The sequence below is a fragment of the Balaenoptera borealis genome, assembly GCF_965194805.1.
Source record: "Balaenoptera borealis genome assembly, chromosome: 2".
NCBI classification, from domain to species: domain Eukaryota; kingdom Metazoa; phylum Chordata; class Mammalia; order Artiodactyla; family Balaenopteridae; genus Balaenoptera; species Balaenoptera borealis.
The window spans coordinates 53,393,449-53,416,624 of record NC_138867.1 but is presented as its reverse complement, the minus strand read 5'-3'; the positions used below and the strand labels follow the sequence as shown (position 1 = coordinate 53,416,624).

Genomic DNA, 23,176 nt, shown 5'->3' with positions numbered 1-23,176 from the left:
TAGAAATGAAAAAGATAGGACTTCCTGCTCTCATGGAGCTCACTGTCTCCAAGGGCGTGGGAAGAAACTGTTGTATTTCAAGCAGAAAGAAATAAGTAAAATAATTAAAAAAGCAAGGAAACTGTTCTGGCTGTGCAGGCTAGAGAGTAATACAAACTGTAGAATGCAGTACAAAGCTTTACACTTTCATTTATTTATTTCTTCCACATATTCATTTATTCACAGGGGCCATCAAGTATATTGATTAATTTGGAATCAAATAAACCCAAGTTCAAATTTCAGCTCAGTTGGTTTTTAGTCATGTGATACTGGGAAATTTATATATCTTCATTAACGCTCATTTTCCCCGTCTGTGAAATGAGGATCATCATACCTACCTTGTAGAGTCATTATCTGTATTAAATAACATAATATATGGGGATCTATATATACTATATGTATATGTCATATGTATTATATATATATATATATATATATATATATATATATATATATATATATATATATATATATATAGAAGTATCTTAGTACAGTTCCTGACACATTAGAAGTGTTTCATAAATGGAGTTGATTACCCGCAGTAGAGGAAGCAGCATTACTATTCATCCAACAGAATTTATTGTGTCTGCTATGAGTCAGACAACATGTTAGGGATACAAAAATAAGGCAATTGTTCCTGCCTTCAAGGAGCTCACAGTCAAGCTCCTTCCTGTCATGGAGACAGATATGGAAGCAAACAATTACAAAATAATAGAATAAGTACTGATAGAGGTATGTGTCAAGGGAGAGCCAAATTGGGGGTGACTCATCCTGAATGAGGGATCAGGGTAGAGGCAGAGAAGAGGTGACGCTTGAGGTGAGTTAGAAGGATGAGTAAGGGCTTGTTGAGGAGAAGGCCATTCCAAGGAGCAGGAAGGAATATGTACAAAGAAATAGAAGCATGGAAGAATAGGCAACGTTTGGAGAAGGGCAAATAGTTTGGTGCAGCTGAAGCACAGGATCCTGAGTGAGGAGGTGATCTTGGAAAGATGGGCAAGGGCCACGTTGCAAAAAGCTCTATATGCCAATCTGAGGAGTTTGGACTTTATCTACAGGCAATGAGAGATTTTGAGGGATTTTTGTTTTTTAGTAATAGATGGCAAGTAGGGGTAAGATTTGCTTTTAGACATATTGCTCTAGCATTAGTATAGAGGTGAGAAAGGAGGCAGGGGAAACCAGTTAGGAGGTGATCACATTAGTCAAGACCACAAACTGAAGACTAGCACTGCGTCAGTGGTGGTGGATGAGTTCAGGAAATAGGAGATAGTGTTAACTGACATCTGTAATGCCTTGTAGCTGCCCTGCATTTCTTAAACACTCTTCCTATGCTTGGGGAATTTCCCAAGAAGCCAGAAACTCACTTTCCCAGCCTTCCTGTCAGATGGGGAATAGGCATGTGATCTAGGCTCTGCCTATTAGGACTTGGTTTTAGAAAAGGGGGATGTGAAGAAAGAGATAGCACATGGAGCCCATTCTGAAGAGGAGAGTGGGGGGACATTGTGTTTTGAGAGGCAGTGGTCCCAGCCATCATTTTCTGCCCTGGAGTTTGTTGTGATCCTTGGGGCCAGTGCCAGCTGTGGCAGCAGCAGGATTTCCACTGGGCAGCCTGGCAGGGTGACTTGGGCATTATTCTTGTCTGCAAATCCTCCAAGTTGGGCCTTGGCCCCTCCTGAAGATTCTGTGTGCTACCTAATAATCTAATAAATGTTTTAAAATTTTTCTTAAAGTAGCTAGAATGGCTTCTGTAGTTTGTAACCAAGAACACGATCTGATACAAGTAGAAATAATAGGATTTAGTGATAGATTGGGGGTGAGAGGGTGAAATCTAGAACGATGCCCAGAGTTCTGTCTTGCGGGTCTAGGTGAATAGTAGTGCTGAGTGCTGGTAATTACACTTGGGAATGATGGGGGATGAGCAGCTCGGGGAAGGGAATGGGAAGGAATAGTGAGCTCAGTTTCCAACAATGCTGAGTTTGAGTTTCCTTTGGGACTTGTGGGTCATAGGCAGGGAGATATATGGATCTGAGTATTAGCAAGGAAGTCTAAAAACAGATCTTGGTCTTGTTAGAATATATTCATTCATTAAATTAATATCAGTTGAACACTTACAATGTGCTAGGCATTGGGGAAACAACTGTGAATAAGACAAGATCCCTGCTCTCATAAAATTTATAAGCTAATAGGATAAATCAAAAATAAGTAAACACATAAAGTATGATTTTGGGAGTGATAAGTGCTTACAAAGAAAAATAGAGCAGAATAAAGAGATAAAGAATGATGGTTGGGCAGTTCCCTGGCTGTCTAGTGGTTAAGACTCCACGCTTCCACTGCAGGGGGCACGGGTTCAATCCCTGGTCAGGGAACTAAGATCCCGCATGCTGCCAAAAAAAAGAGAATGATGGTTGGAGGTGGGGTTGGAACAGCTATTTCAGAAAGGGTATCCAAGAAGTCATCTCTGAGGAGGTGACATTGAAAGGAATTAGGGAGTGGGTCCTACAAAGGTTTGGGGACTAGGAGAAGCAGTCTGAGTGAAGGAAACAGCAAATGCAAAGGGAAGGTAAGCTTAGGGTGTTTAAGGGACAGCAGGAAGGCCAATGTGGCCAGAGGGAAATGAGCAAGAGGAGAGTGGTAGAAGATGCTCTTGGAGAGGTGATCAGGGACTAATCACATTGAGTTTACATTGTTGACCATGATGAGGAATTTGTTTTTTATTCTAAGTTTGATGAGAAGCCGTTAGAGGGTTCTGAGCAGCGAGAGAAATGATGCCATGTGGAGTAGAGTCTTTGGGAAGCAAGAGTAAAAGAAGGTAGGCCAGATGCAAGGCTAGTGCAGGAATCCAGACAGGAGATGATGGTAACTTAGACTAAAGAGGTGATGGGGATGGCAGGGTGGTGAGAAATGGTTAGATGCTGGATATCTTTAGAAGGTACAACCAAGAGGACTTGCCAATGGAATTTCTGTGGATGTTAGGGAGAGAGAAATCTAAAGTGACTCTCATGCTTTTGGCCTAAGGAATTAGGTGACCAGTGGTATGATTTAATGAGGTGGATGAGAGCGGGTTTGGGGAGCAGTGGTGCAAATCAAGTATTTTGTTTTGGACTTAAGTTGGAGATGTCTATTAGATATCAAAATGGAAAATTAGGGGCAAGAATTATCAATTTGGAAGTCATCATCTCAGAGACAGTATTTAGCCATCTCCCTTCCCTCTCCTTCCCCATAAATCCCTTCTCAAATCCCCCCTGCAGCCTTGGGGAAGCCTCCTGTCACGGGTAAGTTATGGAAGGAATCTTCATCTTTCCTCTCTGACACAATTCTTTCCCCAGGAGGTCTGTGCTGAGCCTACCACAAGTAAAATATAGAAAATAGGAAAAGCTGAAAACCAAGGCAAGACATTTTAAAGAAAAGTACATTGCATTACATTGTATTATGAATTTCAAAATTTTAAGTTGCCTGAGTATGTAACATATGTGTGCTACATGTTTTAGGATTTAAACTTCTGTGAGGTAGCAATTGTTCTCTTTTATGTCTTCTTGGGAAGCAGTTTAGAGAAGTGGTTAAGATCATTGGCCTTGGAATCCCACTTCTTGTTCCAACTTAGAAATGCATAGTCTTGGTCTAATTAGGATCTTTCAGTATCCTCATCTGTAACATGGGGATTGTAACAGAACTACAAGTTTGGGACTGTTGTGGAGGTTAAATGACTGTGTAAAGCCCTTGGAATGGTGCCCATGTTGAATGCACTCAATAACTGCTAGCTGTTAGTATTATGTATTCTGTAGGAATGTAGGCATACTGTGAACCCCACATAGGAAATGCTTAAGCAGAGGCTAAAATACTCCTATTAAAATGTTGTAGGGGAATACAGTATCGGGAGGTGGGGGGACAAGGGTATCTGGATCTAACATTTTCTCATCTTAGATTATTTTTCATTCTATGAGATAATTCATGTGCTGCCTGAGAGCACAGTGTGTACCCGAGGACAAAGAATGAGGCTGGTGAACAGGGAACTTCTCAGGCCCCGTTCAATGCCACTTCCTTTCTTGAGATGCTCACCCTCATCCCAGGTGCCAGATGATTGGTTGTGCTTCCTACTTATTTGGGTTCCCTGCTTCTCCATTCTTCCTGTCTGGTGAAGTCCCTTTGCCACATAATGCCTTTCCCTATCAACTTGAAAAATAACCCATCCTGATTCCTGATTCTTCAGGTGAGCCTTTGCTAGCCAGGTGACCATAAAGATGAATCTTTTATCCTTTCTTCTAGGCAGTATTTGCATTTTAGCAAAGGCCACTATGACGAGGTTGCAGAGGTGAGTGGCGATGGGCACACCGAACAAGGGAGGGGATTGCAGGGCCCACACTGAACAGTGTAGTGGGACTTGGACAGGTCCCCATGGCCCACGCTGCTGGAGCCCTTAGAAGAGTTATTCTAGAAAGGATTGAATTTATCTAAACTCTAAGCTCTGAAAAATAGGAAATGAAGTTTACACACTCACTGGGTGTCACCATGCTTGTATGTAGCATTGGACTCTGATTTCTCTGGAGAGAATGGATAAGATCTTTCAGGCTAGAAACAAGGACAATAAAACTCCTTTGCTGCTATGTTTGCACACTGTGCTGCTATTCTGAGGTAGGCACCGTATCCCTGCACTTGTCTCGGGAAATCCAGGTCAGTGGTTTGCATAAAAAAGCACAAAATAGAACCTAACCATTACAGTGTCTTCTCCAGGTGATTCCTTCCTGATGCAACTGGACAAGACATCACTCCCTCCTCTGCTTCTCCCTCACTGAGACTGTGAGAGGGGTGGTCCTTGTCTGAGTATTTAATGGAGGGGAGGTCTCACCAGGGGAAATGTCAACACTTTCACTGGGTCTTTGTGTAACTAAGTGAGCAGCCAAGAAACAGCTCACATCCTCTGTCTAAAGGGACATGACAGCCAAGTGTAATGAATGATTCCTGACTGGATCCTGAATCAGAAAAAAAAAAAACAGAACTGTCAAAGATATTTTGCAACAATTGAAGAAAGTTGCATATGGATTGTATATTAATTAGATCCCTGCTATTTAGAGTGTGGGCAGCTGACCAGCAACAGCAGCAGCAACTGGAAGCTTGTTAGGAATGCAGCTCCACCCCCACCCCAGGTGGTTTGGATGCACATTAAAGATTGAGAAGCACTGTATTAGACAATATTATTTTATCAATGTAACATTTCTTTTTTTAAATTATTTTTTTCTATTTAAAAATTTTTTTTGGCACATAATTAATTTACAGTGTGTGTTAGTTTCAAGTGTACAGCAAAGTGATTCAGTTATACATGTGTATACTTTTTCAGATTCTTTTCCATTATGGGTTATTACAAGATATTGAGTATAGTTCCCTGTGCTACACAGTAGGTCCTTGTTGTTTACCTATTTTATGTATACTAGTAGTGTGTATGTTAGTTCCAAACTCCTAATTTATCGTCCTCCACCATCCCCTTTGGTAACTATGTTTGTTTGCTGTGTCTGTGAGTCTATTTGTTTTGTAAATAAGTTCATTTGTATAATTTTTTTAGATTCCACAAATAAGTGATATCATATGATATTTGTCTTTCTCTGTCTGACTTACCTCACTTGACATGATAATTCTCTAGGTCCATCCATGTTGCTGCAAATGGCATTATGTCATTCTTTTTTATGACTGAATAATATTACTCTTCTTGCTTATGATATTGCTATAGCAGGGGAATGCCTCTGTGTGTGTGTGTGTGTGTGTGTGTGTGTGTGTGAGAGAGAGCACACATGGGCCTTCCAAATGGAATTCAGAGTCATGTTTGCAACCCAGACCAAAAGTGAAGGCTTCAAGGGAACAGGATCCTAGACTCTTGCAAGGCACCGTGGATTGTGCTGCTGGAGCCATTTAGGGTCTTTTGCTAGGCAGGATAGGCCAGACATGGAGATGGGTACTACATGGAGGAGACGAAGAAAGATGGAGGTAGACCAACCCCCATGGGAAGAAACTCCAGAGTCCCAAAGGTGCCTGCGGATTCATTCCCACTATGTGACAAGTCAAGAAGTTTAGGAGTTCGGGTGTGTCCCCTTAACTCGGTGGAGATTTTTTTCCCCTGTTTTGGATGACACAGCTTAAAATTCCTTCCTTCATATGTTGTAATTCCCTTTGGTCTTCCCCAACCCTTTTCTGAGGTCTGATAACACCCCCTACAATTTGTGGATTGGTGACAGGGGAGAAGAGACCTGCTTGCCCTGTGTTCACGGCCCTCAGCGGAGGACTTTGCAGAGGGAGTAGCATGCCTCCAGGGTGGGGAGGTCCCAGGGTTCCAGGCTGCATTTTTCAGAAGGGGAGTTGAGCTGCTGCCAGCTCCCAGGTCTCAGTTGTGTCTCTGTCTCCTCGGCAGGTCTGAGTCTTATATTCAGGATTATTAACTTTGAGACCTTTTCTCTACTTGCCAAATCACATAAGGGAAGTGGTAAGGATGAACCTCCCCTAAGCCCCATATTTCTGTAGCTGTAGAAGATTTGATTCATGTTGGGTGTTTATTTCAAATAAAGACTAGCACAAATGGAAAAGATCTGAGAAATTACCTCCTCCCAACTCGTTTCCAAATTCCATTCAGGTTTGGAACTTATTTGAATGCTTTTCATTTTGAAACTTGAAAAGGTAGAAGAATCCAGCCTTCTTCTGCTAACAGGAGACAAAGATAAGCATCTCTCCACAAAGGTACAAGATTATGTTACCCTTCTGGAATCCTGGTAGCCAATTCAAGTTGTTTTTGAAGCACAATGCTACCCATGAGGCCTAAACTAAAAGAACCAGACATTCCAGATTGACTCAAATAATTCCATTTTTTAAATGTAATGTTCTGGCACCTCTGTGATATCCATATTTGTTCCAGTTTTCATCACACCCTGTGATATTGAATGGCAAGATCAAGAACAAAATGCTGCTTTGAATGACTCAGCTGCCTTCCTACCTTGTGGCTGTCAGGTACAGGATACAGTTTGTCAGGAATTAGAGGAAAACAAAATATCCATTTGAGAATTTAATTCTCTTTCAACAAATATAAGGAAGGGAAAATTTGTTTTGTGGTTGTTTGGAGAGAGGAAATCTTATTTAAAAAAAAAAAAACGAAGGAAATCCTCAATAGAAACTATGGATCTTTGATGAATTTATCATTTCTACATGATTTGAGATTTATTAAGAGCCAAACTAATACCAATTTTGTTTCTTCACTGTATCTTATAATTCAGGGGGAAAATGGCATTAGTAAACTATTGAGCCATATGACTCTCAAACACATAGTAACTTGGCTGTGCAGGCAAGTCACAATGCCTCTAGAACCCCAAGATAGGAAGGTTAAATCTGTTTCATTTTCTTTGGAACTGTTTGGAAACATTCAGAGCTCAAAGCTGGGATGTCCATCCTATGGTCTGTGTAGCATAGCTGTGTTGTCTCTGACTCCACAGAATAAGAGTTTACAACCGAACTGGAAAACAGCTCTCCTGTGCTATGTCTAGTCTAGTCTGTGTAGGCCAGGCTTTATCAGTTTTTGGTACTCCGTGTGATAATTACTCCTTGCCAAACACACTTGTCTGAATTATTCCATAAAACAACTTGATGAATGGGTTTATCAAGACCATTAGGTCTTGAAAACTAAATTAGTCCCAGATGACTCTCTTTTCAGTTGAAAAAAATTTAAATAAAATGTGAATGTAAACATATTTTCAACTCAGAGTTCTATTTCAACCACTGAAGTACATTCTGGCACTCAGCACTATATCTATTTTTGACATTTATGACTTTTGTGCTTGTTGGAAACAAACAAGACCTCAGGTGCCTGTATCTGTTTTTTATATTTATGACTCTTTTGTATCTGCTGGAAATGAACAAGTTCTCGATTTTTCATCTGTAAAATAAAATAGTAACAGCTGCTTCATAAGGATCTTAAGATGATTAAGATAGTAGACATAAAAGTGATTATCACAGTATGAGGTACATAGTGAATGTTTAATAAATGTTGTAACTTAATTCCTTTAGCTTATGGTAGATGTATAAAGACTAGGGAAGTGATTTAAATATACGGGTTTCTCCCACTATCTGAAAGTAGAGTGCTTCTAGGAAACATTTCATAAGCAGAAATGGCAAAAAGCAAAAAAGCAATTACTGCAGGACACATCTTGCTAAGGATGCATGAAATAAACCAAGATAAAGCACAGATGCTCATAAACACAGTTCAAAGCTATGGCATCTTTTTTTCTTTTTTTAAATTGAAGTTTAGGTGATTTACAATATTGTGTTAGTTTCAGGTATACAGCAAATGATTCAGTTATAATATATATATATTATATATATAATATATATTTTTTCAGATTACTTTCCGTTACAGTATAGGTTATTACATGATATTGAATAGTTCCCTGACTTATACAGTAAATCTTTGTTGCTTATCTGTTTAATGTATAGTAATTTGTATCTGTTAATCCCAAACTCCTAATTTATCCCTCCCCCCATTTTCCCCCTTGGTAACCATAAGTTTGTTTTCTATGTCTATGAGTCTGTTTCTGTTTTGTATATAGATAAATATTATATGATATCACTTATATATGGAATCTAAAAGCTAATACAAAAGCTATGGTATCATGATGCTGAAATGGCTGAGTGTAGCTCCTGGGGAAGGAGCTTGGTGGTGCCACTCCCACCACTCAGGGTGGGTGCTGCCTCTGTATATCTGATCTCTGCAAATCAAACACTAAACAGTATTTTTCCTTTTCACCTTTTTCATAAAAGCAAAATAATCCTCTTCTGATTTCTCTTGGTTAGCAAAAACAGGTACTAACTTAGGCCTTTTTGTGAAAGTGAAGTGGTGTAAAGCCAAGTTTTGAAAAGTGGGGGACACCTGTATTAATTTCCATCAGTTTTCGAATTAACATATTTATCTTTCATTGTAAAATACGAGTTTTAATAGCAATTCAGAGCTAATATTTTGTGCATTATTTAAGTTTTAAAATTTAAGGGTCTTCCTGATCTGCTTTTAAGGCCCTCTGCTTTTCCGGTCCTATTCTACACCACTTCTTTCCTGCTCCCAACTCACCCATCGGACAGAACCATGTACTAGTCCTGTTACGCATTCCACAGCTTCTTTTCCAGCTTTACTGAGATAAACTGACATACAACGTTGTGTAAGTTTAAGGTGTATAATGTGTTGATTTGATACACTTCTATATCGCAGAATGATTACCACCGTAGCATTGGGTAGGATGTGACACCTACATCACATCACATAATTACCATTTCTTTTTTGTGGTGAGAATATTTAGGATTTACTCTCTTAGGGACTTTCAAGGATGTAATACAGTATTATTAACTATAATCACCATACTGTACATTAGATCCTTGGAACTTAATCATTTTATAACTGGAAGTTTGAACTCTTTGACCAACATCTCCCTATTTCCTACCACACCAACTCCCTGGTAACTACCATTCTATTCTGTTCCTATGAGTTTGACTGTTTTAGATTTCACATATAAGTAATAATCATACAGTATTTATCTTTATCTGGCTTATTCTGACAATTTCATTTAGCATAATACATTCAAGATCCATCCCTGTTGCCAAAAAGGCAGGCTGTCTTTCCTTCTTGTGGCTGAATAATATATATAAAAAATATAAGACATTACATATATTATATATTATATTGATATTATTTATATAATATATATATCTTTATATATTTTTATATATCTATATATATCTTCTTATCCATTCATCTGTTGATGGGCACTTAGGTTGTTTCCATATCTTGGCTATTGACTCCACAGTTTCTTGTATCATTTTTCACCTGTCTAGTTAACTTCTTCCCAGGTTCCCTTTATTATGATCCCATTCCTCTAAAGTTCAAACATCTTTTCTTCTACAAAGTCATCTCTGATTCTCTTAGTACAAAGATAATCTCTTCCTTATAGTCATTCTCATGACATTGCAAATTTTTAAAATAAAAATTTAAATATAGAATAGGATTAGATTTACAGAAAAGTTGCGAAGATTGTATAGAGGATTCCCATATTCCCCTTAGCTAGTTTCCCTTAACGTTTACATCCTACATTACTATGGTACATTTGCCACAACTAAGAATTATCACTGGTATATATATTGAGCACTTTAACTTACATTGTAGCTGACTCTTAACTGTAAACTCCTTGAAGCCTGGCCCTGTGGCCACTAACTTTTTCATTTCTGTAATAGGTACAAAATCTATGTTTACCACTGAGCACTGAGTGGGCACCAAAACAATACATGTCAAATGAAAGAATAATTGTCTTCATTCCCTTCACTGCCTACCTCAACAAAATCCCTCTGTTTGTTTATTGTAAGTCAACTTTTTGTTGATGTGGAACATACATGCAGAAAAATGTGATCATAAATTACAGAGCTCAATGAATTTTCACAAGTGAACACACTCATATAACTATCACCCAGATCTTCAAACAGAACATTTCCTGCACATTTCCTTTCCCCAGAAGCCCCCCAGTGTACCCCTTCTGGTAACTACTTCTTTCCATTTTGATGACTTATATTGCCCTCAGTTTTATTTTAATAATGAATTCACAGTATCACAGTATCTTGGTATAACCCACTTTTATATTATCATACCCATGCAAAGTGGCTTGAATCTATCTATTAAAAAATTCACTGCTTGATTACAGGAAGTACAGTGAAGTAGATTTTCCAACAGCCAAACAATGTCCATTGTCTTTATAGTTTATATAGTTTCTGCATCAAGGTCCAGCTTATGATTGGGTGTACCCACTCTGGGCTGAAGGACAATTCCAGTTTGACAACATCAGTCAGGCCAGTGTAGGAAGTAGGACATAAACCATTTTGGTTTCTGTTCCCTTAGAAACAGATGGAACAAAATAGAGTTTGCCAAATGGAAATATACAAAACCACTGGGGAAATGAATGTTATTTTTAAGCTTCTAAGAGGCTATCACAAATAACTGGGAGGAGAGTGGAAAGAATTCAAAAAGCAGGTGACCTTTTAACAGGCAGAACACAGCAGGGTCAGCAAGTGCTTAGAGGATGTTGTGACTTGGAGAAAGAGATGCTGAGAGCCCAGGCTGAGAGGGACTGGCCTCACTGGACATGATGGGAACTAGCCGTGAAGGAGTTGGCTTTTCCCCAATCCTACGAGAGCCAGATAGCAAAAAGGAAACCATTTCCAGAAATGGGAGCTTTGAGAATCCCTGGGCACTAAAAATGGAGCAGATTTGGAGATCTGGGAGCTGGTGGGTTTGTTGCTGGCAGGCAGGTCTGGAGTGTTGCCCTCAGAGCAAATACCACGGTGACATGTCTTCTAGGTGGAGACCACAGAGGCCAGGTGAGTGGGTTAGAAGGAGGGAGGTGGCTCCACCATCAGTAGAGGGAGCTGCTCCGGAAAGTGGACAGGGAGAAGGGCAGGCACCTCTTCTGTGTTCAGAGGGAAAAGAAAGCCACTATGGCCTGTCTCTGCCCTTGTGAAGTTATATCATTGCTTCATGGCTAGTTCTCAGATGGGTCAAGAATCAACAGCTGCTTTGCAAAGTGTATGCCAGTTAGGCAAATTGCCTGCTTTGTGGTGCATATTTAAATCAAGACAGAATGTTACCAGTTGGTCAGTCTAGCTTTCCTCACAGAGGTAGCATTAAGGAAACTGGCTCCACTGGAGAGAGAGCTCTCTTATAAAGGGAAAGCATCCCCAGACCAAGCAAAGAGGGAGATGCCAAGAGCTGGCTGCTCCTGCCTTTCCCTTGGGTTACAGACAGTCACAACTCCAAGCATGGCAGCGACCTGTACTGTTCTGGTATTCACACAACTAGTAGAGTGGTGTGCCCTTTACTAGCTAGACTAACAAATGACAGAGTGCATAAGATCCGGAAAAAAAGGCCCTGGGAGGCTGAATTTATTCTCCAACTGCCAGCCTTTCTCCCACCATCCCCTTCTTCTATCACAACTTTCAGACAAGGTGACTTACAGAAGATAAAATAGAAGTGGGCTTATGCAGGAGCTCACAGAGAAGTTTTGGATGGCTCATGGGCTCTGCTTATCCTAGCTATCTGGAATTTTACAAAAACATTACACCAGTTTCTCATAAAGTGGGGCAGGGACTTCCTAGAGTGGCAGACCACAGCAAGGCAGAAAATGCAAGTGGTGTTACTCTCCCTTCACTTAGGCCTAGTTCTTTTTCCTGTATTTCTCTGATTTTTTTTTTTTTTTTTTTGGTAAGAGAAACAGACAAGAAGAGTTTTCCCAAGTAATACATTGGAGCTTGTGACCAACAGAATTAAAATAGAATGTTTAATTATAATTCTAAAAATAATCAACCACTTATCTTCCCAGGGAGTTTTCCCCAGATTACTGCCTTCTTCTTGGCCTCTCTTTCTCACCTGAGTGGAAGGCACATCTTCTCTGCCACCAGCCTCCATCTCCATTGCAAAGCCTGTGGTCTCCCACTTCACAAACACAAAAGCTCATCTTGCAATCAGCCTCCACCCTGGTTCTCCATCATCAGCAATATGGAAAAGGGCAGTTTTCAAGTCTTTGTCTCTCTTTAACATATACTGGGTGAAATTCTCTCTTTTTTTTTTTAAATAAATAAACTTATTTATTTATTTTTGGCTGCGTTGGGTCTTCGCTGCTGCGTGTGGGCTTTCTCTAGTTGTGGTGAGCAGGGGCTACTCTTCGTTGTGGTGCACAGGCTTCTCGTTGTGGTGGCTTCTCTTGTTGCGGAGCATGGGCTCTAGGCACACGGGCTCAGTAGTTGTGGCTCGTGGGCTATAGAGCACAGGCTCAGTAGTTGTGGCGCATGGGCTTAGTTACTCGCAGCATGTGGGTTCTTTCCGGACCAGGGCTCGAACCCATGTCCCCTGAATTGGCAGGCGAATTCTTAACCACTGTGCCACCAGGGAAGCCCAGGGTGAAATTCTTAGTTTGGGTTTTTATGCTCAACCGAAAAACAATCCCAGGCAAACATGGGAAAGGGTTCAGTGTTGGTCTAACTGCTACCTTTATAACCAGTAAAAATTGGAAACATCCTAGATGCCCATAAATAGAAATAATATTTACGTATCTAATGCTACGTCCACTTAGGAGACTCTTTAGGAGCTTTACAGAAATGCTTGCTAATCCAAGCACATACAGTGTTTCTGCTAAAACATTAAGTTAAAAAAGTAGGATATAAAATTATTTATTTGTAACGCAACTGCAGCTGAGCAATGTTTTTTTTTTCTTTTCAATATTTATTTATTTTGGTCGTGCTGGGTCTTAGTTAAGGTAGGCGGGCTCCTTAGTTGGGGCATGTGCATTCTTAGTTGTGGCATGCACGTGGGATCTACTTCCCTAACCAGAGATCAAACCCGGGCTCCCTGCATTGGGAGGGCGGAGTCTTAACCACTGGGCTACCAGGAAGTCCCTGATCAGTGTTTAACACCAGAAAATCTGTTGCAAAGAAAGAGAAAAAAGGCTGGAAAGAAATGCATCAAAATGAACAGAGATTGAGCCCGCAGGGTGAGGCTTTAGTTGATTACTTTTCTCTTTGTAATTTTCCACCTATTGAAATGAGCATGTCCTACTTTTATAATTATGAAAAAAGACAGAAAACTTTGAACTTTTGCATTTAACCAGTGGGCCGAAGCAATAAAGAGCAGAGGCTCTGTGACGGGCACCAAGCGCTCCTGCCGGGCCGCGGAGCGGAGGTGGCCGTGGCCCTCTGGGCAGGGCGAGGTCCCCGGGGCAGTGTCCGGGGTACAGGACCCTGCTCTGCGCAGGAGCCTTCAGAGAGGAGCCTGTTTTATCTCTGGGCAGCGATGACGTCACCCTAGGAAAACCCGAAAGTGCCGATTAATCACGAAGTCAGGACTAATCCCTGAAAAGAACTCGGGTCAGGGTGAGACAAAAGGGTGCCCCACACGGACGGCGATGTCAGACGCCGCCGCGGAGCCGCAGTCTGGGCCGCCACGCGGCTGGGCCTCCGCAAAGCTGCCGGCGGCGGCCTGCTCAGGAGCGCATGCGCAGCAGCCCGCAGGCCGCCCGCTCTCGCCGCTGGCCGGCCCCCTATTCGCTCCTGCCAGGCAGGTTTGCTCAGTACTGCGACCGTTCTTGACTGTCACCACGGTGGTGAGACAGTGGTTTCACCGAGATCTGCTGTAGTATCAGGGCCCCAAAGGGTAAATTAGATCTTGGACCGTAATTGGAATGCACTTGGAGAGAGAGGCCGTTCTTATTTTTAAAGTACAGGGTTTTATAGCCGCCTGTTTTAATGAGATCTGTATTATAGTTACATTATTCATGATTTTATTTTTATTAAAATTGTTTTAACGGTTTCAAACCGTTGTTGGCACGCTTTGTTAGCCGATTGCTGGAGGATGGCAGGGCTCTGGGATCCCGAGCCAGGGTGCAGGCCTATGTTCCCCACCGGCCCTTGCAAGGAGCCACAGCAGCAAAAACAGAATGGGCACCTAGCAGCATTGTGGAACAGGGTTGCTGATCCCTGGAGAAGCCCTTTGAGGGATAATGAACCTTGGATCCCATCCGTTTTCCTTGGAGAAGCTCCTCACACTGGTCTTGCTAAAAGCTGTCTGTGTCCTCCAGGAGAAAAAGTGATCAAAGGACTGTAGGGGGTCTGAGATGTCAGGAAAGACACCTGGCAGTGAAATATGTTGTTCTTATGAATGGCTTTGTAAAACCTTCTGAAAAGAATTCTGGTGAGGTGACACACTTTTCAGGCGGGTCAAGCAAAGGACTCGAAGCATTTTAAGTGGGAAGCTACTGGCTCTGCTCAGAAGGGAACGCCAGGGAGAGTGCCCAGGAGCGCATGGAGCGAGGGACGCCTCCATCTTGCCTCCCCAGCATTTCCTCTTACAGCAGATTCTTGTACTAACTTGCCTTGTGGTCAGTCTTGAAGGCGCTCCCACTGGAGCCCCTGCAGCTCAGTGCCCCAGCGCCCCCATCCTATGCTTGTTGCCTAGTTTATCAGGCAAATGTTAAACAGTGAATCACACTATGAACCACACCAGTGAGCAGGGTGTAGGCAAGTACCTGGAACCTGGGGATGAGTGGAGAGAGAGCTGGAGTTGGGGTCCAGGTGAGAAGCACTGGTACCCCTTGAAAATACCCACAAACACAAATTGCCCTGCTGATTTGTTTTAATCATATTACAACTTGTCACCATCTATTTTCTTTCTTTCTCTCTTTCTTTCTCTTTTGCTTTTTTTCTCTCTCTCCGTTCTTTTTTTCGTTCTTTCTTTTTCTCCCTTCCCTCCCTCCCTCCCTCCCTCTCTCTCTCTCTCACACACACACACACACACATACACACACACACACACAAAACAAAGGTCTCACTAGGGTTGCTTTATGAACTTCACCAGTTTACTCAGTGCTGCATCATGTTAGATTGCCTTGGCAGGGTGAAGGGTGTTTATCTGCTTTTGATCACTGTTGGCATCTCAGGCCTTTAAATCTTTTGACTTAGATCCGTTGTTCCACACTAGCCGCTACTGATTCTACAACCCTGGTGCTCTCTTGATTATATTTCTGTGATGCCTTTTCTGCCTTTTGGGCCCAAGGGGCTGGGGATGTGGAGGAGGGTTCCTAAGCCATAATCAGCAGCTTGAGTCCCTGTGACCTGTTCGGAGCTCCTAGTAACCAGAGTCAACAACTAACTGGGTTTGGGAGATACAGCAGTGGGTTTATGTAGCTTAGGAAAGATAATCCAGTTCCAAGGCATGGGAGGAACAGATAGGGATGTTTGGTGGCTGCTAAAATCAGAGCTTCTCAAACTGGGGTTATCATCAGAATTACCCAGGAAACTTAAAAATAGAGGCTTCCAGGGGCTGGGAGTGGGGCAGACATCTGCGGTTTTCAGAGCTCTTGCGTAATTCTGACACCAGATAAGGTAGGGCCCACTGGTTTATGGCTTGGGCTCCTGTGAATCAGGGGCAGCGCTCAGCTTAGGCAACACAGCGTTTCTGGGGGTGGGGTTGGTGGTCAGAAATAATGAGGTTCTGGAGATACATTTGGCCCAGTTTTCCAAAATTAGCCTTACTGTTGGGGATGACCTTAAGACTTGGGACACAGAGCTAAAGGGATCTGGGAAGAGGACAGAAGTACCTACTTCCTGAGTGACTAGGAGGCAAAGGTTTGCAGGTGTCTAAGCCCAGGGGAAGGGCATTCGACTCAGGTCAAAGAAACACCAATCTTTTGAGGTAAACTATATGTCCATATTACAGATGAGGAAACCAAAGCTCAGAGAGTTTAGGTGAATCATCAGGATTCCCAGCTAGTTGGTGGCAGAGACAGAGCTTGAACTTCTGGCTGTTTGATTTCCCAGGTGTGAGTTCTTTTGATGTCATATTTCCCATTTCAGAGGCCCTAGTAGTCCCAGAAAGGAGTTAAATACAAGTTGAAGAGTTGGGGTAGTGGTGGTGAGAGAAGTTTAGGGAATGAACGATAGTCAATGCTAAAAGATGCAAAGAGCATTTATTTTAAAAACTCACATATTTGGGGTTGTTGTTTCAATTAGGTTTTTCATAGTCTGAGATTTTAGTATGTCCATGACACCTTAAAATCAACCTGAGTATTAGGTAGGGGTATAATAAACCAAATCAGTGGAACCAGAGGATGATTAGGTTCTAAATTTTATTTTAATAAATAACTATTCATACGTTTCCAGAATCATTTAAGAGGAAGCTGGTATAATTTTGTTAATATAGCCCTCACATTTTAGCAGTGTCTCTAAAGTGCTCACCAACTTGGTTTGAGAAGAAGATTGGCAGTGACTTGGAGACCATGCCATACTTGTAACATGGGCTTGAGAGTCCAGTGAGGGAAAATTAAAGAAACTGACAAAGCACCCTTTGGAGGATGATGACAGAAATCCATGTATGAAAATAATCACACCTTGGGGATCTTGGAGGGTCTGCAAGCACTACCGATTACTCACCAGTTGTAAGATCTCCCAGCATTAATCCATCTTGGCAGTGGGAAGGATGTTACCAAATGACTACATTGCCTGCTCGCTTCTTCCATACTCCTGGCTGGAAAAGAAAAATGAGTGAATATTCACTTTGGACGATGGAATTGTTTCCTGTATAGGGTCTACCTCATGGAGGTCCTTCAGGCAAGTAAGCCAGGATTTGAAATTTTATTTTTCTGTTGACCACATTCCAACAAATTCTGAAGCATCTAAATCCTATCTTGGAAGCAGTTTCCTTAAAGTTTAACCAGACTCATGTCAGACCAGTGACCACCAAGGTTATTTTTTTAGCCTTATATTTTAAATGTTATGGAAATGTCAAACTTGGCCCCATCATATTGGATGAGAAGGGGGGAAAAAACTTCTTGGTTCTTGAAGGTGCCGTAACATTTTTAGGTCAATGTTTACTTAACTTCCAGCACATAAGATTATTGGAAAAAAGTGCACTTGCAGAAAAACAAAATAAAACAAATTTTTTACCCCTATTGGTGGGAGACATTTTACTTAGAAACAGTAAGGATAATGTGGGAAAGAAAGCAAGGGGAACTGCATTCAGGTGCACGCAGGTGCTAGAAGAATTCTTTGGCCACCACAGATTTTGAAATGGCTCCTCTCTTCAGGTGGTACTTGATGGGATTGTCATTAAAAAAAAAAAAAAAAAAGCCCCATTATTAACTAATAAACCTCAGGAGGCACTGAGTGTCTTGGATATTTAAAGGAATGAAAGAGAGACAGAGAGAGGTAAGTGTACCATCCTAGCATATTACTAACCCTTGTCAGCAGAGAGGAGGTTTTCTTTGAAGACAGGCACTGAACACATTTTCACATTATACCTACAGAGAGGGTTCACCCAGGAGCCAAAGGCAGGTTATGGACCACATCAGAATGTCATCCAGGAACACGATCTTCTCTCAGCTCAGCAGGTCATGAGGACCTCATTCTTAAACCTGGGACTATCAGCAGCCTGTGAAGAGACACTTTGGCTACTCACACAGCTCACAGGCCTAGGAAGAGTGTCTTTGTTCTACATCTTACTGGGTGGCCATTGAATTGGAAGCCTGGTGAAGAACCATTTTCTTCAAAGCGCTGCAGACGGTTGGGGGCCGGAGGCAGAGGGCTGTGGTCCTGGGCAGTGGTGCTCAGAAGTCTGCTTAGTTATTGGAGAGTCTGAACTTCCAGACAGACCTATTTCCTGAACAAGCCGTGGGCCGCTGCAGGTGACGTGGAACATCAGATGGCCCAAGTCATAGATTACTGTCTTGTCACTAAATCTACTAGCCTGTGCCCCAAGTTTTACAGGAAAACAAGTATTTGCTGTGGGAAACAGTGAGGTGGTACAGGCTAAGTCATGTGGAACAGGCAGCACTTTTAGCTTCCACCTGTTAAACGCCTTGGCTCCAAAGACCATTTTATCTCAGGAAGTATTGACCAGATTCCTCAGAGCTACAGCCTAAGAACAGAGTCCACAGAAAAGAGAAGCAGGACAAGAATTGCTGGTAGGAAAGGGAGAGTCAGGATTATGAGGTGGGAGGAGAGAGTTCCAAGAAGGCAGTGTTACCGGCCCCCCCGCCCCCACCGTCTAGTCAGGCCCCAGCAAGGGTCCTCCCGCCCAGTGTTGTCTGAGCCCGTAGAAGGAGACCAAGTTCGGTTCAGAAGCAAAGGAGAGCTTTCTTCTTTCATCAGAGGATGGAGAGGTGGACGCTTGGGCTCTAGAGCGCAGGCTGTGGGTGGGGCTGCTTTATGGGGATCTCGTCAGCGGGGAGGGGAGGGGGCGGGGTTCTCACCCCCGGGAGCAGCTGTGGCTCCGGCTCCAGATCGCAGTGCCTGGTGCAGCCTCTCGGGTCATGGCCCGCTGCCGCCATCTTGAATTGAGGTGGTGTGTGCAGTGCTTCTCCACGCAGCTCACCAAGCTGGGGTGTTAGCACAGTTGCGCTGGTTCTGCGCTGGGAACTCCAATCCGATGTGTTAGGTGCAAGGCCTCTGCATACAACCCCCTGCAGGCAAGGAAACTAGACTAAGCACAAAATAAGAGGTTAGACCTTATCACCTGGATTCCATCTTATATTTTCCAGGGACCCCAGTGGGCTTTAGATTTGAGTTCGGCTGGAGGAATATCATGGATGATCTTCGAGAAAGCAGTTTTATAGAGTTTCTGCAGGACTCTAGAGCCTTTGGGCTGGGCTTGCGAATGGAGAGGGCTGACAGTGAAGGGGGTGAGAGAAAGGGCTGTCACGCATAGCCGTGCTGTTGAGCTCTGCACAAGGGCACCACGTCTCGGGGGACGTAATTCACATCATAAGCAATATAGGCTTGACATTTGTTATGGTGATTTTTCCTGCAGATGTGATAAAGTGTCTTGTTCAGAGAAACTCAGTATGTTATCACAGTTTTCTGACATATGGAAGTAAAGTGTCTTGAGGAATGGGTGCCTTTTTCTAATTCACACAGAGGCACCAAATGGGCTAGCAATGGCCCTGAGGAAAAAAGCACGGTACTGGAAGCCATTGTATACCATAAATGATATTAAAGCAGTAGACTCAATGAAATACTCTAAAGAGAATTTGTTTATTTCTTACCCTTATCAATACTGTGGTTAAGATGGAGGCATTGAAGGTTAGTATTTTTATGTGGAGGATAAAAGAGGATCATTGGAAATGAATCTTTCTCTTTGTTTTAACCTGTATCAGAATGCAAGGACTTTTTATGTTCTGAAAACTCCTAAGGGTTTTCTTTTGCAATCCTAGCTTGTCCTAACTCCCTCCCACTAGGGCATGAGACCATTTCCCATGGTTGCTAGATGAGATTTGAAAGTGGCAGGAGAATGGAAAGTGGGAAAGAATCACTACTCAAGTCAAAACCACTTGGGTTACATGTGAAGCCCTTGATTGTTTCAAAAGCAGCATTCAAACCACAATAAAAGTAAGTTTGACTTTTAATCGTTACACCTTAGGTAATGAAGGGCCTCTAATAAAATTCTCCCAATTTATTCTTTTTCCTGTATCCTTGGGAAAAGATTTAGGTGAGTGAGTTGAGTTTAAGGCAAATGGAGCCATAGCACCAGGAAAAAAAAAATCCACTAATCTTTCTTGTAGTAGAGTTAGTACTGCCAAAAAAGGGGTACCTAAGCGATTATATGTAGAGAACAAACACTCTAATCTTGATGTTATGATGTGGGACATTTCACTGATTAACTTTTTGAATAACTAGTTTGCTATCTACTAACTTTGAAGTATTTCTTACAAAAAGATGGCTGTGGGAAGGTTATATTCAAACACACCTGGATAAATCACCCATTGTTTCAGTGAACCCAACTGTTTTTTCTATCTGATAAATAAGTGACTCACTTAGCCTTGGAGCACTAGAAAGACTTACCAAGATCATTAATTACATTTTCCCATCATGTAAACATTTGTGTCCGGGAAGGGCTGTAGTGGGCAGTGCTGTGAATTGAGAACAGACAAGCTGTCCTATTTGTCTTCTGGGCTTCTAGGTTGACTGCATAGGTGTGCTTGACTTTATGCAGTTTCTATGAAAAATTCTGCATATCAAAGAACACAGTGAATTTACGTAGGAGCTTATTACATAAAGGAAAGATTAAGGGATGTGTAAGAAAAAAAAAATTTAAATCTGTTTTACCATTTTAGATTTGCATTTCCAACGGATGCTTTTCATTCTATAGCTTTCCGCTTTAGGGCAGGATCTAAGTCTGATTTTCAGAAAACAGTCATCAGAATTAGTTGGGGGAGGTTGTTAAAAATCAAACAGAAAAACCAACAGATTCTTGGGCTCCCACCCCAGATCAACAGACTTGTCATTTCTGAGGCCTGGGAAACTGATTTTAACAAGTTTCCTGACCCCTCCACCTCCCCCAGGGTGATATGGAACATGTTATATATTCATGGTCTCACATTCTGTGTTGTTTCTCTGGTGGGGGGAAAGGGAAGGGGGGGAGAGAGAGAGAGAGAGGGAAGGAAGAGAGAGAGAGAAGGGGAGAGAGAGAGAGAGAGAGATATTGATTGATCCTCAGTTTTGTTCCAAACCATGAACAAAGAGAGTAACCTCTGTTGAAGGTTCCTTCCCTCCTGAAATGAACAAGGAAGCAGTTGAAGAAACCCCGATTGTGGATTGTGTCTGTAAAGGGCACACAACTGGTTGTGTGGGCTGATAAGCCTGGGGCTGAAAATATTTGAAAATGCAAATTTGCAAAACGATGACTTGCATGGATATTTAGAATTTTTTTTAATAAGTGGGAGCACACTATTATAGTTCAAATCCTAGTAAATTAGAATTTGTGACTATTTATAAATAAATATAAACTCGATTCTTGTCTAATAAGATATTTGGAATTTTAAAAAAAATCTGCAAAATATCCAAGCCAAGAGTTGAACATTCCAAGGTTTCATAAATTAAGGATTTAAAAAAATATGTAAATTCTTGAATTCGACCATTAATTGTGCCTGTTAACAGGCTTTTATTATGCTAACTAGGTAATATAGGTACTATATAATTTCTCTTAATCTCATCTCATCTTATTTATTCATACCCCTATACATCTTAGTTTACATTATGCTGTATAAAAGCAAATGTCATTACAATATTGTCTTTTTAGACTTTTCACTGAAGCTGTGTCTACCTGACAATCTGAATCTAGCATTCTCAACCCCGTCATGAAATTGGACTTGAAGGGAAATCAACTTAGGTGGCTCAAATGAATAGGAAACCTTTCATGAGAGTTGTGTTTGTGGTCTCCCAAGTTCCCCCTGCCTGTGGGCCTGGCTCTGGACTCTGGATGGAGGTTGAGGGGAGGGGTCTCCTGGGGATTCCTTCTTGGTTTACTACTGTGGTGAGGCTGACGGCAGCTGCTTTCCCAGGCCTGGAGGCTTCCAACCTTGGGGTGATGTGCAGTTGCACTCCCTTGTCTAGCCCATCATGACTTCCTGTTCTTTTTCTGTAATGTTTTTCAGATCCGTTCCTTCCTGTTGCTTTCCCAAGCCCGATTCTGGTCCCGGCTCTAATTACCTCACACACACCTGCGCTCTACTCACATCCTCTTTCCTGTCTACAACTTTTCCTCTCACCATATTTTTTTCCCACATAGTTGTTAGAATCCTCTTCCTTAAGCATCATTTCCATCACACGCCTCCTCCAGCAGCTTCCAACTGCATCAAATCCAAGCTCCAGGTCCCCCCTCATTGCCTGGACCATTATCTCCTTTATAGCTGGACTCCATTCCAGCCAAGCAAACATCCTGACACTGTCTATACAATGCTACAACATATAGTTAATTCAGTCAACTCTGTCAGATCTTCAGTTAATCATCTGGATGTTTTGTCTACAAGACGCCAAACATCTGGATTGACTGAAGAAATCTACTATGTTGATGGAGGTTTTTTTTTTTTAAACTCAGTTGACCAGATGTTTTGGCATTATGCAGACACATCACTGTCTCCTACATTTGTCTTAATGGCTTGTCGGTATAATGTTCTCTTCACCTGGAACAGGACCTGTCTCCTCGATGCCATGTTCTCCCTTCCTTCCAAATTATGGTCAGAATTCCCTTCGCCACAAAGCAGTTCTAGATTAATCCCACTAAACCACAATGTTGGTTCCTTCTAGCACTCACTCAGTTTTTACATATATAATTCTTTTCAACTGAAATCACCGTGCTGTGTTTTTATTTTGGGGTGTTAGCCTCCTTCTCTACCTACTGGATTATAAACTCTATAGGTATATTAGAGGTGTATTGTAAAACAATCTGGTTTGTGTAGCAAGAGGCGTGGTAGTCTAGTGATCAGCTGAAACTCTGGATTCAGTCTTGTTTTAAATTCTAGCTGCTTTGCTTCCTGTGTGACCTGGACAAATTACTTAACTTTGCTAAGCCTCAAGTCTCCTCCTCATTTGTAAAATGGAGATAATAATAGAGCCTACCTCTTAGAGTTGTTTATGAGGATTAAAAGGATTAATACAGATAAAGTGCTTAGAAGAGTGTCTGGCATAAAGTAAGTATCTGTTAAATGTTAGCTCCTATCATTATAAGCTTTGTAAAAGCTTGGTTTTCTTGTTTATTCCTTCTTTAGTCTGTGACAGCTAGGTAGGTAAGGCAGCAGATATTGTTCCCATGTGAGAGAGGAGA

At 41.9% G+C, this 23,176-nt stretch overlaps 1 protein-coding gene across 1 annotated transcript in view; it reads right to left on the bottom strand.

Annotated features, from left to right (window-relative positions):
- Window positions 1–16,284: 16,284 nt before the first annotated feature.
- The window catches only part of CWC27 (CWC27 spliceosome associated cyclophilin), a 249,514-nt gene continuing 242,622 nt past the window's right edge, over window positions 16,285–23,176 (bottom strand). Inside the window, exon 14 of the mRNA XM_082383190.1 lies at window positions 16,285–17,104. Within this exon, the coding sequence (XP_082239316.1) occupies window positions 17,071–17,104 (34 nt within the window). The 3' untranslated portion in view covers window positions 16,285–17,070. The remainder of the gene's footprint in view (window positions 17,105–23,176) is intronic.